The sequence below is a fragment of the Aptenodytes patagonicus genome, chromosome 8, assembly GCF_965638725.1.
Source record: "Aptenodytes patagonicus chromosome 8, bAptPat1.pri.cur, whole genome shotgun sequence".
In the NCBI taxonomy this organism is placed as follows: domain Eukaryota; kingdom Metazoa; phylum Chordata; class Aves; order Sphenisciformes; family Spheniscidae; genus Aptenodytes; species Aptenodytes patagonicus.
The window spans coordinates 18145296-18162304 of NC_134956.1; the positions used below are offsets into that span (position 1 = coordinate 18145296).

Here is a 17009-nt window from a genome sequence, read left to right on the forward strand (position 1 = left end):
AGGCTGCTTTGTTCAGGAATGCTGACATGTGGGCAAAGGAAACCAAACCATTCCCTTGAATGCTGCAGAAAACTTTAAAGTCTAACCAAGATGAAAAATGCAAGAATCAAAACTCTGAAGGAAGTGCGGGTTTTCTGCTGCTTTTCAAATACTGCCCCAAACACGCTCTTCCAGCACAGGAACATAACCGTGCCAGGACAGCCTGTGTGCCTAGCCAGGCTGGTGGCCTCCATGTGCTCCCCTCAAAGCAGGGCTAGAGTTAGGAATGAATAAATAAAACAGACTTTCAGATCAAGTTTTCTTGGCCTTTACAGAGACGATCACACTGTGAAAGAGCTCTGGGCAGAGAGGCTCTTCTCCCCAGACAGGATCCACCCACTTCCCAATGCCTCCCCGTGCACAAGCACCAAAGGGCAAGCATGCACTTGGTCTTCTGCTTGCACAGCTCCCGGGACAATAATTGGGTTATTTCCTCTAGAAATATCCATTGCATTCCACAAAATTGAGAAAACTAGACCTCTAGCTTATCCACAAAGCCTAATATTTATAGGCTTACATTTGGTCAGATGGATCTTCACTACTTGAATTACAGGACCATTTTCAGGCCAAGGAGTCTTGCCCAAGCCAGCAGCCCGCTGGTGGCAGCGGAAACAGGGCCCAGCTCCTGCTTCAATACTGCATCAGCATGGCATTTATTTCTGCACTGCTCCCTGACGAGTCCCAACAGACACTGCGAGATGAGCGCTGGAGGGATGCTTTCGACTCCTGATTGCCAGGCTGTGGGACACTAGTGTCATGGGGCCAGGCCAAACACAGACCAAGGGTGGAAAGCAACCGCTGAGACAGACTGGACATGGCTCAAACGACACATACTGCCCCAAAAGCACCGTCAAATATTACACACACAACCAGAGGGGATACGGACGGTTCACCTTGGCTCAAAAGCTCTCAGTAGAGGTGACTGCAGAGAATGGGGGAAGATCTAGCAACCGAAGACCTGATGGAGGGAGCAGTGCTGGAGGGCTCATTCCTGGCTTGTCCTCTGCCTTTGCTCTCCATGGACCCTTATCTAAACAGATATCCTGCAACCCTCTCCCACATGCCATGGGAGAACCAGGAGAAGGACTGGCTCTGCTCCTCCAGGGCAGGCACAGCCAGGTGGCTCCAAAGCCATGCAAACAAGCCAAGAGGGATTCCACATTTCAAACCAAAAAAAAGCAGGAAAACCATCAAAAAGCACTTCAGCTGCAACAGACCATAGCCTCCCCAAAACATTTCAAGGCACATTTTCAATCCACTCCCAGTCCAACAAGGGCTGTTGCTGTTATTGTCTATCACACAGCAGCATCAGGAAACCGACTTCCCAGGAGTCAGAAATTTTCCTGCAGTGGGCTGCAACAGCACAGGGAGCCCAAAGGGAGGGGACAAGCAGCCCAGGGAGACGGTGGGCCAAAGGGAGGTTTGAGGGGTGATGCATCCTGCAACAGCAAGGCAGACGGTTTTATAACCGGCAGTCAGAACTACTCAGGAAACCATAGAGGAAGCAATTGGAAATTGTTGGACAGGGAAACTTCCCCATTTTGTTTCCAAATGTGCAGGCCCGTAAGTCTGCACTGAATTCCTCCTTTTAGCCATGCCTCTCACAAACAAAGCAACATTAATTAGCACACAGTCCCAAAAGTGTTCAGCTGCCACCTCCTCCTCCTCCCTCAAAAAAAGGTGGATTTCTGTTGTTTTGACTTTAAAAAAATTTATGACAAGCCTAAATGGCTTAATCACACACAGCCCGTTCCCCAGCAAGCCTCACACTGGCATTACAACTTGCACACAGGGTGCTTGAAAACCTCACCTTCAAGCTGGCTCAAATATTCAGAGCTGGAGGGTGAAGCAAACAAAGTAAACAGCAGCAACCAGAGCCCAGACAGCAGCCTGCACACACCACCAGCTCATCACAGCACCGGGGCTGCCAAAAGGGACCATCACCTGAGGATGGGGTGGGCAGAAGGGCACACAGGGAAGGTGTCAGAAAAAGCTCACATGGTGTGAATGAAAGGAAAGCCTGGAAGCTGGAGCAAGCCTGGGAGATGCACAGAGGGATGCAGCACAGTCCCAGCATCTCTGTGCCAGCTGAAAGGACAGCTCATCAGGCTTTTATTAAGCAGACCACAAAGTGGTAGCACTTGAGACACAAGTGCTAGAAACCATGAGAGAGAAACACTGTAGTAAACAGCTTGGGCTGTGATTTGGCATCTCCTGAGGATGCCACACTGCTGCGTAGCTCTGCCCTCTCCCTACACTTGCTATAAAGCCCAGACCCCATGAGTGGCCGGAGCAGGCAGGAGCCCCAGGCAGCTGTCCCTGCCCCACCACGGTGCTGCCAGGGAGCAGGGAGATGTGGACACCCCAGACCACTGCTTCCCACCCATAGCCGATGGCTCAACACTCATCAGGCCACAAAGGCATCTTCTTCCTGGAAACTCTGCTCCAAGAGGGGAGCAGCAAGTCACCAAAAACTATTCCCAGCTGTGGCCGTGGCAGTCACAAGGGCTTGCTGCTTTGGCTGAGACACCCCACCACCACATGGGTGGCACCACTTTACACACAGAGAAACGATCACACTGGTCCCCAAAGAGGCCAGGATTTGGGTGCTGCCTCCACAGCATCCCCTGCTCACAGGAACAGCGCATGGGGTAACCCAGCACCAAACGCTCCACTCCTACCTACAGGTATTAGCTAATGCCAGCACCATCCCAGCCAGACTCTGAAGCCCTCCTTCACTGACCTCCTAATAGAAGTAAGCACAGCACTCAGCAGAGCCGTGTCTCACAACTGGGTCTCTTACCCACTTTTCCTGCACAGATGGTTTAATGGCCCTGCTCTCCCCCATGGGCATTCTTTGACATCTCATACAGGATAAGCTCACGCTGCTTCCCTTCCCTTGGTGGGGATACTGGCACAGCCACCCTCCCCAGCCTGCTGCCTAGGAGAGGTAGGCATTTCAAAATTGAGTCCACTCCTCAAATTGAAGTTCACCAACAGCGTCAAAAGCTCTGGGGGAGAACAGACACATGCACCATCACACAGCCTCCTTTCTCAGGAAACCTGGGCAAAAAGCAGTACCCACCTCAGAGAGGTTAGACCAGGGAGAAGCAAAGCCAACTGCTGTTTTAAGTAGACAGTACAAGCCAAACGCATCCTGTCAGATCTGTACGACTTTCTGTCCAAGGAGATTAACTCAAAAACCACTACACATCTCTGCTGGTAGAGTTGGTAAGAATGAAACCGGAGCTCCTGGAAGGGGTTCTAGCTCACCAAAAAGTCAAAAGCCAAGCAACGTTTCCCGCTATAACAGGAAAAGTTCATTCATCCACTCTTATGAACAGCCATCCAAACCCCTTAAATTCATTGATCTCAACAGCTTTTGGGTGGTGATCATCTCAATAACAAAGGTTGGAAAGTGGGAAGGAAGATATACAAGAGGTTTACAACCATGTGAAACAATAGAGACAGCACAACTCTCACAAATGCTTCCAAATCAGAGAGGTCTAGAAATAAACACTATCTTATTTACTGATTTAATGCAGCATGTGTGCCCTACTTCAGAAATAATCCGAAGGTGTTTGAAAGACAAGAATTCTGACTTAGAAAGCTTGTTTAAGGAGGAAAAAGGAAGAACAGAGTTGTTTATAGACTAACATAGATAGGAACAGCACAAAAATATGCTTAGTAAAGGAAAAGTGGAAAGTATTTTGACCTTTCAAAATAAAACATCACATGGTTTGTTTAAATCTCCTAAAATAGGAGAAGTCTCCCCATTTTCCCAAAACAAGTGATATACAAGTGTGGATCTGACACTGCCCCTTGGTTCAGAAGGAGACAAAGGTTTATGGTGAGCTACACAGACAAACAGAGCATGGGATGCTCTCCTGGCTCACCAGCAAGGACAGACTACAGGCAGCAGAGAGACAAGCACTGGCCAACCGCCCCATGTCAGCTGCACTTGGCATTTCTGCACTGCCTATCCACTATTTCTCCATTGCCAGACAGGTGCAGGAGTGATGAAGTAACTGGGCACAAGAGAAGGGGAAGAGGGTGGGGAGCTTCCACAGGTGCCACCCAGATCAAGAGATACTTCCTCACCCTTTGCAAGTGACAGAGGGGTTACTGCTGACATCAGCCACACACAGATCCCTGCCATACTCCCTGTCCCCGCGTCCCCTTCAGGCTGCAAAGCCCAGTGAGAAGGGAGGCAACCCTGTGGCTCCATGCACCTTCCAGCTCAAAGCAACCACCTTGTACTGGGGAAGAGCCAAGTCACCTGCTCATGGACCAGGCTGCTGCAGGAACAGCCCATGCCACCCAGACTGCTGGAGGATATTTTTTAGGTCTGTGCTAAAGGAAAGCTACTGGTGCTTTTTCACAGCTCTCGAACCTGGGTGGATGGTAGCTGACAGAGATGCAGCAAAAAGCAAGCAAAGGCTGCTCGGGGCTGCTCCCCAGGCAGCAGCAGTGGAGAGCTAGCTCCAGCATCCCCCAGCGCATGCAGTGGAAGGAGAGGCACCAGTGTTTGGACAACTGGAACACATTTAGGGAGTGATTTTTCACAGGGCCTCCAGCCAGGCAGTTTCCTACGACGGCAGTTTTATTACCCACGATACAACCCACAGACCAGCAGCTCCCCATCCATGAGGTCTCCCACCACCCCTACAGGGACATCACCCACAGCAAGCCCCACCAATGGAGCACCTACACACCTGGGACACCTCCAGCATCACATCCTTAAATGCAACCAGAAGACAACGCCCAGTAAACCTGCCATCTCCATCTGAATATCTTCCATGCCCTGGGCACATCCAGTTCAACACCTTCAACCCCGGTACCCATCTGTGCTGGCGATCAGACAGCACTAGCTGAGCACTGCCGCACACACCGCGAGCACCAGCCCACTGGCCAGCCATCACTTTTTAGAAGTATTTTCTAGATGATAGATAACATAGAAAACCTATGTTTATATTGGCACACAACAGGCAAAACAGACTTGAAGTGCAGTTATAAAACAGCCTGGTCTACACAGGCTAGGCAAAATGTGTTTTGAACTTGCAGGGCAGTATTTGGAGAGAGGCTCATTAGTAGCTGGTGTTAATGGTAAACTCTTCAGAGCAGAGGAATATTCACAGCACTGAAAGACAATGGGGTCCTATCCTGGCAGGCACCCATCCCAGAAGCACAGGCTTTGGGTAACCAGGGAGAGACACATCGGTGGTGAGGATGGATCCACATCCCTCTGTGTGGGGGAGCGGCACAGCCCTGACTCCGCATTTCGCATCTCTCATTTCCTTCTTGCACCCGAGGCCTCATCCTGCCCTTCCGCAGTGAGCAAAAACCTGCCAACTGGAAGAAGGGGTCTAGGAAAAGAGTGTCTTATTTCAAGATTTCACAGCCAAATTTCCACAGAACTCAATGGATGTGTTTTCTAATCTGAAAGATTTAATCTAAAAAAAAAATAGGTGCCTTCAACAAAAGGGAAGCGTTTGTGATACACAGCCAGTACAGAGGAGTAGGGTTTACAGGAAATGCATTTAAGACTGCACCTCTGCAGATCTCCAAAATTAATGAGATTGCCCTGGGGGTCAAAAAAAAGACAAAGGAAAATTCACAAAAGTTACTGCTGCTCATATCAAGCAATATCAAGACTATCTACCCCCCCAAAAAAAAAAACCAGTGACAAATTCTCTTGCACACAAAACTTTAGCTCCAGAACAAAGCTTTAGCTAGCTAATGCATTTTTAAATGCAACTTGTACGTGACACTGGAGTATATGTTTTGTAACTCTGTAGCTCTGTGTAAAGCTGTTCAGTTGTAGAAGGTCTCTAATACTTTTCCTGCTGAAATCCATGCAAAGCCATTGCACCAAACTATGAAACTGCCATGACAAGTGCAAATAACCAACCATCCTGCCTACGTGTCCAGCATGGTTGACATTAATAAAAACTAGGCAGATGGCTACAGTTTGAGACCCGTCCTTCAATTCTTACTCAAACTGAAAATGCAACCACGCAGAAGCAAACCATGCTCCCGGAATCAATGCGACACGTCATCAGGTCTTGAAAGGTGCCCCCAAAATAGCAGGGCCTGCTTCTAGACTTCTCCAAAATTATATGGTTATGGCTTGAGAGACAGCATGCTGAAAATATAATGAGGGAGCATAACATATTACATATGTTGTGGTCCTGATCTAAAGCTGGAAGAGGTTGGGGTTGAAGGACTCGGGCTGCTGTGCAGGACTTGGTTAACTATTAATGGATGACTCAGCTACAATAATAATACGTATTTCGTGTTCTGTGCTAGCGCAACGGCATCCTGGTCCTTGACTTGGGCCCCTATGCACAGCAGAAAAAAAATACTTCTTAGCACATTATTTAATAGCTGGACATACCAGGAAATAGGAAAGATAGTTTATTCACCCTTTGTTTCTTCCTGCAGCCTCACACTCTGCTACTTCTCTCACACACCACTAAAAACCAGCAAGGGACCTCAGGGGAGAGCTGCCAGCAGGCACCCAGCCTCCCAGGCTTGCACAAAACCACAACCCAGACCGAGGGGCTATGTTTATTCACTGTTATTCACCAAAGCCATGCTCTGTGCTAAATCACTCCCCTCAACATGAACGAGGTGCTAATTCCTGCCCAACCCTGGTCCCCCAGAGCTGAGGAACCTGGAGCCTGGATCCTGTGCAGATGGCTCTTTCCAGCAGCATTAGCCTAAATTATCTCTACTCCATTCATCCACATGATTCCATCCAGCTCCATTGCAAAACACAGGAGTCACACTTAGCAATTAGGTTAGCAGCACAAAATGATTATGTTAAAAGCTGATGAGCTGAGCTAACTCAATCCAAGGTGTCTCCCGGGGCAGCCAACAAGATCAATTAAAAGCCCTGCAGCCCTAATTGAGAGTTTCTGGGTGCAGTTGACATACAAGTCAGGGACAATACACAAGTTCTCATCAGAGCTGGCTACCGGGAAATGAGAGCCATCAGCCAGTTTTGAAGCACTCAGACTTCAAGACAAAACTTTAACCCCTCTTCAAGAGATCAAAGCAACCAGAAGCCAGAGGCAGGCATTGCTTGGGCATGACTAGAGCCTCTGGCACTCAGTCATTCTCAGCTGCCCTGCAGAGCTGGTGGGAGCTGCACATAGATTGATGAACCCAGGTGTATGCACACAGATCTCCAGCACCTGGGGGAGTGCCTCAACATGAAGCCACCTTGAACCCTTCCAGCACACTCCACTTAAGCTGCACACTGGGGAGCATCCTTTCAGCACTCTGGGACTTCCCTGCACCAGCTGGGGCTCACACAGACTAAAGCCCCATCTCAAAGTGCTTCTGTATCTGCCTAAATCCCCATCAGAGACAAGACTCCAGCACCAGCTTAACTTTAAGCAGGGAAGTGAAATCTCACCCATGGTCAAGGAAGCATTTAAGTACCTGAAGTGCTTTGTTGAAGTGTCTGGGCTCCCAAACATATCAGTTTACCACCTCTAGCCTCTTGATGCCAGCAGGCGAAGGGGAAAGGCAGTCAACCTCCTCACATTTGCTCCTGCATCCCTTAAACTCCAAGCAGGAACTCCTGCAATGCTCAGCCACCCCCAAACCTTACATCCACAGAACTGCAGAGCAGTTTGCACAAGCAAAGAAAAAAATATTAAGCTGTATCTAACACATAATAATGGTTGATTTTCCTAGAGAACAATTGGTGGTGTGTTCGGTTTTTTGGCTGCCTACTGAGATGCTCGTTCCTCTGCCCTGGGAATTTTCCCTCCATGGCCGGCTCCCAGACCATCCATTCTCCCCTTTTCAAACTGCACCCATTGTAAATGGCACTGAATATTAACACAGCCCATTGAGCACTTGCTCCTTTTGTATGGGACCCCTGCGTTTCAAATTGCAGTCACTGCAGAGAGGAAAAGCCTCGAAGTGATTAAATGCCATGAAGTTTCTCAAAAGGAGAGAGGAATATGTAGAGGAGGCTGAGGGGGTCCTAGAGCCTTTCACTTGAAGCTAGGGGCTTCTGCAAGAGCCAGAAAGGCTTCTTGGTGGGGATATTTTATCCCATTCAGGCTTCATTATGAATCTCACATGCACTTCTAATCCTAGTCTGATTGAGATAATTTCTGCCCCAGCTGTGGCTCAGTCAGGGATTAAGATGAGAAGATCAGAGAGCAGTTGCAAAGGGCTTGCTGTTAACTGCGGTTCTCCAGTAAGCACCGATAAATATCACGGCATGTTGAGGGTGCTCAGCGAATCCACTGACATACGTTCACTGGAAGGGTGGATTTATTTGCAAGTGCATGTATTTGTGTGTAAGCAGCAGGCCCAGAGAGACACTGCTTTGCAAGGAGAGGCTTTGCTGTTACCCCACCGGGGCCAAGCTCCAGAGCAGCAACTGCAAGCCTGCAGGGTGCAGAGCCATCCCACAGCCCTGGGGCTGGAGACCTGAGCAAGGCCACTGCTGAGGATGCTCCAGGAAGCACCAAACCCAAGCATATCATTACAAGCTGAGCACGATTTCTTTTACAAGCTCCACCAGCTCCCAGCACTGTCCCGCTTGAGCAGGAAGCCTTCCCCCAGTCCACCACCCAGAAAGGAGCCGCTGGCTTTGCAGAATTTCTTTGGGTTTCCGCTCCCTTTCCCCAGGAGGAGGGAGGGGGACCAGCCACCTGCACCAATCCACATCCCCCTCTCCCAAGCTGTCCTTCTAAACCCAGCAGCCCCCCCAGGCAGCCAGCACATGCCGAGGGCTCTGCAGCTGCATGGGGCCAGGCACTGCAAGCCCAGGGTGACAATTACTTAATCTTTGTTCCATTATTTCAGCAGGGCTGGAAGTGGGACATGCAGGCAAGGAACTGCCAGCAGCAATCCCCCCCCTCCCAGCACCATCAGCAGGACAATCCCCACCACCACCCTCTCCTCCAGCATCTGCAGAGGAGCACAAATTATTCCAGAGCCCGAGAGCAACCTATGTCCATCTCCAGAGAGCACCGTGCGCCCAGGCAGCAGCACAGCAAGTTTTCTGCAGAGCCCCACTCTGCTCTACCAAGTAAGCAAAGAAGCTACCCCTAACATGTGAGAGCAGAGCAACAAGACCTGGCACATTAAGACCCCAGTTTAGCAAAAAATTTAAAGTTAATAGGTAATTTTGAGCACAAACATTCAGTTTCATTGCCTTCAACAAAATCTCTTTGTGTGCATACACTTGAGCACAGCAGGAGTCTGCTCCTGATTCCTAGTTCAAATGCACTTCCAGGCCCTAAAACCATCGACAGGCACCCACAGGATTTTCAAAAGCATCCAGACGCTTTACCCAGCTCTCTCCAGAGAGCAGCAGCACCATGCAAACAGCCAGCATCCACGCAGCTGGTGCCTCAGGGCAACTTATCCATATAGCCAAACCCCAAAGCCTCCCTGGGAAACCGAGAGCAGCTCTTAGCCCAGCTCTCCTGGGCACTGTCAAGGACTGCCTTGTTCCCAGACATGCCAAGTACACACCAACCCAGAGGCAGAAGGGTCTGTGCACAGATGCCCAGTATCCCAAAAACTTCCCCTAGTCATTTGGGTTAAAAAAACACACAACACATCTGTTTAAAAATAAAAGCTTTCTTCCTCCAGACCATACCAGCAGTGAATTAGCTGTCCAGCTGCACTTCCACAGCTCCAAAGCCTTCTCACCATTAAAATTTGTACCCAAAATACTATTGCTCTATCACTAAAAAGGAAAAACCCGCTCTCATACACGATGCCTAGAAGAAATCTTTCTTCTACCACTCCTCAAAAATTAAGATGCATGGAGAGACAGAAACAGAGGATGCAGGGGATGTGCCACGTCACCAACGCTGCTAGAGCCCTGCACCTGGTTTTTCTGGGCACGAAGCGTTTTGTACTTAAGCTTGGCACTAAAGTTTATGCCGCATATTACACTCTAAAGTAAAAATAAGCTTCAGACTTAAACACCCAAAGACATGAAGCATCTCCAGCAGCTTCAAAGTGAGACACTGCAAAGGAGTCCTGCACAGCAACTGCTCAGCAGAGTTTGATTTTTCCTGGCATCCCCCACAGACCAGGGACTTTTCACAGCTGCAGAGCTCCCAGCGGCTGGGTGCTGCAGCTCCTGCGAGGACAGTATGGGTCATGCCAGAGTGTTGCAACACGCCCTACGCAGGGCTGCTCAGCCAGCAAGTCCTGTACACTTCTGTAACTGGCATGCAGTATCGAGCTGCCTGTTGCTTTTAAGAAAAAAACCACATCTGTGCCACGCTGCATTAACTGTGAGCAACTGCAGTGCACCAGCCCTTCTGCATATCAGTTATGCCTTCTGAAAGCTAGGGAGAGAAATTACAACTCCAAGCTCTACTGCCAACAGAGAAATAACAATAGTTTCAAAAGATCCCAATGCTTTTTTTCCTCAGTACTGATAGTCCTGTTGACAAAATACGTAGTGCAATTAAGTCTGTTCCAGAACCCTCCCCAGTGTGCCGAGCCACATTTCCAACCCTGCAAACAAAAGCTTATCTCCAACACACTGAAAACCGACTCCAAGCACGGCTTCAGCTTTGTGGCACTCATTAGGAATAAAACATAAACTACTAAGGAGGGATTTTTCAACAGCACTTTAACGAAGCTAAAGCACAGCCACCACGAATCACTGAAAACAGGATTTATCTTGTCTCCTATTAGCAATCGAACATGCCTGAGCTTATCACCCCGCGAAAACAGACACCTTTGGTGGGAGACGCAGCCTGCCCAAAAGTGATGGGAGATGAGGGATGCACAGCTCCGACATCGCCCGTCTCACCCTGGTTATCGGCCAGGGGACCCACACCCCCAGGCTGCGCTCCTACATCAGCCCAGGGCTGCTGCAAACCTTCACGTTTGCCTTCTGCTTCTTTAAAAGGGCATGTTAAAAAAAAGCAATGGAGGTAGTTGCATAGAGATAACTTTTCTCCAGCACATGGTGCTTTTATAGAGGACATTAAAAAACTAAAAAGTTAGTTAACAATTCTCTGCACCAGAAACTAGCACTTATGATCCTACCAAGCATGAAAAATGTGCTTCAGCTTTGTGTCCCTAAACTGAAATAAGCGATTTAAGTGATTAGAAACAATATTACTTTAAAAACAAAATGTCTTAAATGTCTGCTTTTTATATTAGTTATGGAGAAGGAAAAAGACACCCTAATTTTGCATTGTCAGATATGAAAGCCATCACAGATTTCCACTTTAGCTAATTCTTTGGTTAGTTTAGAACTTACAAAATGACAAACCATATTCTAAGTGGTTAGAAGATCAACAGCCCATAGGTCCGTAGCAGTAGATTTATATATGCTATTACATCACCAATAAAATTTAAACTGAAGACACTCCTGAAAAAACAACAAGAATTTGTTCAGACTGGGCTATTAACGCATTTCTCTGCATGAACAAAGATACGCTGTCCTGTTTTAAGAGGTGCATGGACATACTGGAATTACGCTAAGAAGACTAAAAACTTGCCCCGAAAGGTGCCCAAGGCTGAAGGATGGATCCTTCGGAGCACACAGCAACAGGTGAATGGGATGAGTCAGGGTTTTAACACAGAGGCCACGTTCCTCTCGGTACGACACCTGATAATTTCATGTAAAACAAGGCATTTCTGCAGCCAAAAGTGCATAATACCAGGAAAACCTGACAAACCTCCAATAATTCTTCTTAATAAGGAGCTGGATGATCTCCAGCAACACTTCAGAGACCGTTCTCTCTCCTGGCAGAGCTGAGCAGTATCTATTACAACCAGGGCTTTTATAGATTCAATAATCTATAAATCTGTTCAAACAGCCAAAAGGCCTGGCAACAGGAGAGCTGAGGCACTTCTCCCTCTCCCTTCTAGATCCTTATTTCCCAAGGTCAGCTAATAGTTAAGAACACTTATTTTTACAAGTTTATGAGCACGCACACACTCTCAGTCCTCCCGCACTGTCAAATAAATTGAGCTGTCAAAGCCGAGCGCACTTTCCCCCCCGAATCTCCCGTGCTTCACGTGTCTGATGTTTTATTTCAGATCTTATCAGGTCGGAGCAGCAGCAGCGCTCAGCAGTTACACAACCGGAGCAGACCCGCTGCACTTTACGGGAAATGGAAGTCACGTCGTCCTGCACTCGGGCATGTACCTGAACACTTTAAAACACTCTTCTAGGAGGGGAAAAAAAAAAAACCAAACCCAAACCAGCCACAGCGCTGTACTAACCACCAGGTGCTGGGCTACAAGCTCAGCCACCACCCGGGACATGCGATACACCACAGGTTAATAACTCCGATGGACGGACGAGAGCCGAGGGAAGGGCAGCCAGCCACGCAGCTTTTATTGGAAACCACCACCTGGTTTTTCGTGAAACGCACCAACAGCATGGCAAGAGCCCGCAACTCCATTTCGGCCCACGCTCGCTGCCCCGCCGGCTTTCGCACCTTAACGGTTGGCAGCTCGAAACGTCAAAAGGGAGAGCGCGGCCCCAGCGCTGGGGTCCATATTTGGGCACCTGGGTGCGATGCTGGGGACGGGACGGGGCTGGGGCGCGCCCCGGTTGGGAGCACCAGGCCGGGCGTGGGATGGATGTCCTAATAAGGATTCGGGAGCCCGAGCTGGCCGTTATCTCCAGCAGATCCCATCATTAGAGACCAAACCCGCTCCTGGCTCTTCTTCCTCCGAGACACCCGTGTGGAGGAGAGGGAGAGCCAGCCCGGCGAGGGACCGGGCGGACAGGGAGCCCCGAGCTCCTCTCGCCCGGGACCAGCATCGCACCCATCCCCGCCTCGGGTGGGAGCCAGAGGAGACACCGGACCACGACAGAAGTTCCACGCGGCGCAGCTCAGCGCCTACAAGACGGCAGAGGCCACTTTGCCTTAAAAAAAAAAAGATAATCTGAGTTTCGGGGTTCTTTAAGCCCCCCCGGTGCATCCAGCTGCCGGCGCACAGCCCCCGGCGGAGGGGTGCTGCCCAAACCCCCGCTTCGCCCCCAGCCCCTTTCCCCCGGGGTCTCGCCCGCTGCGCGCCCCCTCCCCAGCGCGGCGGAGCCCCCGCCCGGTACTCACACGTGCCGCGGCCAGCGGGGCAGGTCCCGGGGCACGGCGAGCAGCGCCAGCCCGCCGCAGTTCAGCAGCTCCCCGCCGCAGGCGCAGCCGGCGGGGCAGCCGGCGGCGGCCGAGCCCAGCAGCCCCAACAGCAGCAGCGCCGCCGCCGCCCCGCCGCCCGCCCGTGACGGCACCGCCATTTTGTATCCGGCACCGGAGAAGGTCCGAGGCGGGAGGAGGCGGCAGGAGCGGCCCCGGCGCGGAGCGCAGCGGTAACGCCGCGGGGCCCCGCGAGCGCTCAGCGCCGCTCCGCCGCCCGCAGCATCGCCTCGGCCGCCGGCGGCGCGGCCCCGCGGGGCGGTCACGGCACCGGCATCCACCCGCCGGCGGGCAGGAGGGCGCCGCCGGGCGGGTCGGGTCCGCGTCCCCGCCGCGGGAAGCGCCGCCGCCTCCTCCGCCTCCTCCTCCTTCACGCCGCACGCCTCCGGCCCAGCGGCCGCTGGAGCTCCCCCTCCTCGGTGCGCTCCCGCGGGGCTGAGAGCCGCTGCGACCGCCGCTCCCGCTGCTCCGCCGCCGGCCCGGCCCGGCCCCGCCGCTCCCCGCCCGGCCCGAGCGCCGCTCGCCGCGGACCCACGTTGGCGACACCGCAACATGTAGCCGCGCCGCCCCCCGCGCGCCCGCCCATTGGCTGGCGGGCGTCCTCCGGCGGGCCCGCGCGCGCCGCCATTGGCCGGGAGGCCCCCCGGCGCGGCGCCGCGGCGCCCCATTGATGCCGACGGCCCGTCAATCAGGGGCGCCGGGTCCCGCCCCCTTTCCCACTCCAGGTGTGAACGCGGGCGGCCACCGCCCCCCCGCGCTGCCCCTCTTAAAGGGGCCGCGCCCGCCCTCCCCCGTCCCCGCTCCGCCGCGGGGAAAGCGATTTAAAAATCTCCCTCCCGCAGATGTGGACAATGTGCTGCAAGACCAGGGCCTGGGGGCTCCCCTACACCCCGATGTGCCCTTCCCTGGATGCCACAAAGCAGCTGCAGGGCCACACTCCCAAGGGACACGCAAGTCCCACCACGAGCCCTTCGTAGGAGTGGATTAATTATTCACGTGTGTTTCAGACCAAACCTAACCGGCAGGTTCCGCTTCCCAAATTTACCCCTATTTTTGAAAGCCCAGCACACACCAGATGTAAGGGAGCAGACAGTCCAAAACGGGTGGAAGCATGACTCATTTGATAGCTGCAGCAAGACCATTGCGGGCAAAATTAATCTTAGAGCATCGATACGCTCCACAGGCTGAATTTAGAAGCTGCTCCTGAGCTTAGTGGTGAGCATGCAACTGGCTCTGGTCAAGTCTGGATGTGGCTGGCACAGCATTTAGGGGAGGAAGCTCTTGGTGGGCTCAGTGCACCCATGGCAGGTGGGAATGCGGTTTAACCCCTCGCACCAGCCCAGCCTTGCACCAGGAACGACATGAGGAGAAGGAGGTGAGATATTTTAGGGAGTGAAACGCATATCGCAGCCCGATCCTGCTTCCACTACCTTTGATGAGATTTCCATCCTTCTGCTACACATTATTCCCCGCTGTGGGGACGGAGCTGTATTTCCTTTTTGTAATAGGACCAGGCATTGCACCACAGGGCTCTTAATCACGCTGCTCATCTTCCCAGAGTCGCGTATCTCTTCATATAAAATAGCATGCACGAGGGGAATTGCATTCAGGTTTTTTCAGAGCAGTACCCAAGCTGTACAAACATGCCACCTCCTGAAAGGTGGCAGACCTGGATTGGTGGCATCTAGAGAATAGATCGGGTCGGCTGAATCAGAAACCGGGTGCGATGTCACATTTGCTGGTAAGCCCAACTGAACAAACCGGGTTTGGCCCACAGGTTCGCTGCAGGCTGCGAAAGCCCCATGTCAAAGCCTGATGTGTCTCTTCCCCACGCGGGACTCGGAGTTTTGGCAGCCCCCCGAGTCTCGCGAGGAGCATGAAGTCACATCTGCTCTCCATACCCATGCGTGGGAACTTGCAGCATGGAGAAGCGCCACGTTGAAGCGTCATCATCAACTGACAGAAGAGGAATGGAGATGACAGGCCAGCCTTTCAGTGATGAAGACTTGGGGCTTTTTAAGGCTGGACTTCAGTATTCCTGCCTGTGGTCCCAAAATTGGGCAAAGACCTTTCTCCTCTACCACAGCATTAGTGGTCACAATGATGAAACGCTACTTTGATGATGTGAGGGAAGGTGTGAGAGGAGACACATTTTTGGAAGCTATCACTCTGGATGAGGATTTTCTCTTCTGCCTGTTCTCTTTCTTCTAGATTTCTTACAGATTCGGCAGTGGAGCAATTCATTTCATCTGACATAATGCACAGGGATCTTCTAGCTTACGTAGCCAGCTGCCTGCAACAGACAGCAGTTAAGTCATACACGGGACCCGAGAACAACATGGGGAGGACCGTACCGCAGCCCCTGTGCCTCCTGGCTGCTGGGATCAGTATGTGCAACATGCATGGGTGAAAAGAGTCTGGAAATCCTGAGGGAGGAAGAGTTAGCTCTGGAAGATGGTACGAAATGTAGAAACTGGGTTTATTGATGGGGGCAAGATCTTGCTCCAGGATGAAGAGTTTATGATTTCAGCATCCCCACCCGAAAGCTCGACCATACATTGCAAGAAGCAGTGTTAGCTATTACTGGCGTAGCATTGCCCTTTTCTTCCCTATTTACTCTTGACAGTCCACTTGTGCAGCAACTGTTTGGCCGTGGGGACAGCTTTGAACGTATCAGATTGCAGAGATTAACGATAAACTGAAAACTCAATCTCTGCAAAAGCTTCTCCCCGCTCAGCACTGGGGCGACCAGGACTTTCAGGCATCCCGTCCCACTGAGTCACACCTTCCCGGGGACCAAACGCCCGGCGTGCCGAGCCCGGGTGATGCTCACCAGTATCGGCGCCCTCGGCAGCGTGGCCGGGACCCCTGCTCTCCCCCAGCCGTGCACAGCCTTGCGCTGGGTCCCTGGTGACAAGCACACCTTTCAGTGCAGACACTGCAGATACTGTGTGGGCCAGCCCTAAATCTTTCTAGGAAGAATCAATAGGCATTATTTACAGACAGGGCCTTTCACTAGGTAGAACTTGGGGTTTAGGCTTTTGTCACGCCAAGGGGGGGGGGGGCTAAAAAAAATCACATTATTGTGGCTTGGGGTCTCATTTCAGCCTTCAACAACTAGAGAAAACAGGAGAATGGCTTAGGTTTAGTCCTCTCATTTATTTGAAAGCTGTTTGCAAACTAAAAGCAAGAGCTCCCGTCCCTGGGGAGGGAACCAGGGGCAGGAAAGGTAGACGTATTACAGAAGATAGTGCCGTCTTATACAAATATATAGCTGATTAAAAAATATGTCTTTAGTTCTTCAATGTGGGAAACCCAAAGTTTAAGGCACTTTTATGGAGCAGATTTCTCTTGCCCAGTGGGGAAGGCATCATGAAAATAAAAAACGTTTGGTTCTTTTAGTGTTTTCAAATTTGACACCCAAGCTTCTTAATTACTTTTAATAATTAATTTTAGAGGTTTTTTAATTATTCTTGCAACCCCTGACCTCAACCCCCCCTGATTTAATCTCACTCATTCAATGCAGGACTCTCACCTTGCACCGTGTGACTGCCGTCGCAATGCCCGTCCCCAAAGCCCCTCCACTGTTCCCCTGCCCCATGACAAGGATCAGAGGCTGGCCATGGGGTTTCCCATGGAGAGAGAGATCCGAAAGCCTTAGATAACCTTTTTAAAAAAGATATCTAAAGGAAGGTCTCCTGGAAACCGGTCCGAATCGCCTCGCATTTGCACAGGATCACCATGCACTGAAAATAATTCAGCGAGGGCAGTTGGTAGGAGACTATTCACACAGTCGTGCTCCCCCTCCTA

The 17009-nt window shown here is 51.3% G+C and overlaps 1 protein-coding gene across 1 annotated transcript in view; it reads right to left on the bottom strand.

The window, feature by feature from the left end:
- Positions 1-13785, bottom strand: part of LRIG1 (leucine rich repeats and immunoglobulin like domains 1) — a 100082-nt gene extending 86297 nt beyond the window's left edge. The window contains 3 exon segments of the mRNA XM_076346606.1: positions 13122-13495; positions 13497-13649; positions 13651-13785. Of these exon segments, the coding sequence (XP_076202721.1) occupies positions 13122-13495; positions 13497-13649; positions 13651-13785 (662 nt within the window).
- Between the last annotated feature and the right edge of the window lie 3224 nt (positions 13786-17009).